The 2120-nt window shown below is 50.8% G+C and overlaps 1 protein-coding gene across 1 annotated transcript, besides 1 other annotated feature; it reads right to left on the bottom strand.

Moving 5' to 3' along the window:
* Tc00.1047053503915.9 (hypothetical protein, conserved) lies at nucleotides 1-2120 on the bottom strand (the record flags this gene model as incomplete). The annotated part of the gene is made up of 1 exon (XM_797521.1): nucleotides 1-2120. A coding segment is annotated over one exon (2120 nt), but the record flags the coding sequence as incomplete, so codon positions are not given.
* Nucleotides 1-2120: a sequence feature (heterozygous, Esmeraldo-like haplotype).

Below are 2120 nucleotides of genomic sequence, written 5' to 3'. Positions count from 1 at the left end.
AACGGCCAAAAGAGGATTTATGTCATGTTCTTCTAGGAAAGATTGCACGGCTGCGCGAAGAACACGTAATTTCCGCGGGGGCGTGGCACGAGTGATAAAGTATTGCCAATTCTTAGCGTACACCATGACCCGACGTCCCGGTAACGCAAAGGGCGACACCCTTCTTGCAAACCGCAGCAACCTGTTCCTATAACTCTCAGATGTATCGCTCCCAGAAGGCTGAAAAGGGGGAGAGCCGCCTGAAGCGTACCGAGGCGAAGTAAACAATTCCCCCTCGCGTATATCGTCAACAGTGATTTTCCCACCTTTTAGCAAAGACGCCATAAGAAAGAACGCGTCAACAAGACGTGGGGATGGATAGCTACGGTCCAAAATGCCAGGGATTTTCGCCTCATCCGCCCACAGACGTGAGGCCTCCCGGAGAAGAAAAAAGGTCCACTGCGTGCGGCAAGGCGCCCTACCGCTTTTCTCCACGCATGAACGAGCACCAAAAAAGCGTTCGGTCGTGAAACAAATGTATCGCTGCGCCGCCACACCGCCCCGAAAGGCACTCATGGCAAGAAGCACAAGACTCTCAGATGACAAAAACCCAGACCTCGTGAAGTCAAACAACGAATCCAGAGGATCACCACGCCTTAGAGCGTTCATCAACAAATCCTTTGCCGGCCAATTCTTATTCTTTAACATTACAAGCTTCTCATTGTGACTGATGTTACCCACAACAAAATTATGCTTCACATCCTTGGGTAGCTCAGCCGTTGCGGAGAAAAACACCGCAGCGCTGACCTCCAAGGCCAAAAAAGCATACTTGGCAGCCATATCGTACTGGAGTCCATTTAAAAGGTGAATATAGGCCAGCAGCACCAATATTCTGTGGACCACCTCATGAATTTTCTTTGAACTTCTTATTAGCCGTAAACTCGGGTGCAGTTTGAATCCACTCGTTGCATTGAGAAGTCCACAGGGTCCCATGGAAATCCCACTCCTTCGAAGCAGGTACAACTTCTGGAAATGTTCTTCGCATGCGCCGCCCCCGCCATCTTCCGAAAAATATTTTTTATCCAATTCCTCCAAATGTGGTGCATCGCACGTGTACCGCAGTTTTCGAAGCAGTAGCAAAAGAAGACACTCAGCACGTTTTAAATCCCGGGGCACTCCCTTAATCCCAGCAATGTGCAGCTGCGCCAAGAAGATGTTTTGCAGGATGCTCAGGGGAATCTCATCTGGGGGGACGCTGGATTCCGTATCGTCTTCCTCGTCAATTTCCGAACGGAATGCCTTGATACGATTGCGCGTGAGAAATGGTTCATTGACTAATCTCCAACCATTTTCTTCCGCAAAGAATCGCTCAAACCGTAACAGCCTTTGCGACGACGGTACCGCCTCCCCCGAGCTTTGCGCGCGTACGCTCATAACTTGTCTCCAAAAGTAGGCGTGCTTCTCCAACAGCAGCGTGGACAACAGCACTGCCGCTACACGACGTTGTTGCTGGGCTAAAATTCCATGCTCCTTCATCGTTGCAAGGGCAGCTGTGGCACGTCGTGAACCGGCACGTGAGGCGTCCCAAATGTGTAGATACGCGTGTCGGGCACGATCCCACCAAACCGCACTTAATTTATTGACTCCCGCATTTGCTTCCGGCGTGTGATCAAGAATCCCAAGGACGCCAGCAAAGAATTTCATTTCCGCAACCACTTTCTTGGATGGAATACACAATTCAGCACAGGTCGAGAATACGCCCCGATCCACGTCATCCAAGACAGTTTCAAAAAGAAGGGAAAAGTAGTTCACCGCCGTGTCGTTGAAGTCTGTGGTGCTCAAGAGGACGTTGTGGTACAAGGCATGCAACTGCACGACAGATGCGGCAGACCCGGTGTATCTCGTCCAGTTCTCAAGTGCCTCAACACCCTCGCAGTAGGAAGAACAGCGAGAGTGGCACATCTCATGTTCCTCGTGGCGGGCGAGGTCCTCCAGGGAATAAAAGACGTCCCCACAGACTTTTTTTTCTTTTTCTCGAAGATAACGCATGCGTCTTTCAGTAGGCAGCACTCGCTGACTTTGCAGCGTGTGTATCGCGTGACGAATGTTTTCACACCGTCCCGCGCGATGTGCAAAAGAGG

The sequence above is a fragment of the Trypanosoma cruzi genome, genomic scaffold (genome assembly GCF_000209065.1).
Source record: "Trypanosoma cruzi strain CL Brener 1047053516379 genomic scaffold, whole genome shotgun sequence".
Lineage (NCBI taxonomy): Eukaryota > Euglenozoa > Kinetoplastea > Trypanosomatida > Trypanosomatidae > Trypanosoma > Trypanosoma cruzi.
Note: the sequence above shows the minus strand (reverse complement) of the source record. Positions and strands in the feature narration are given on the sequence as shown.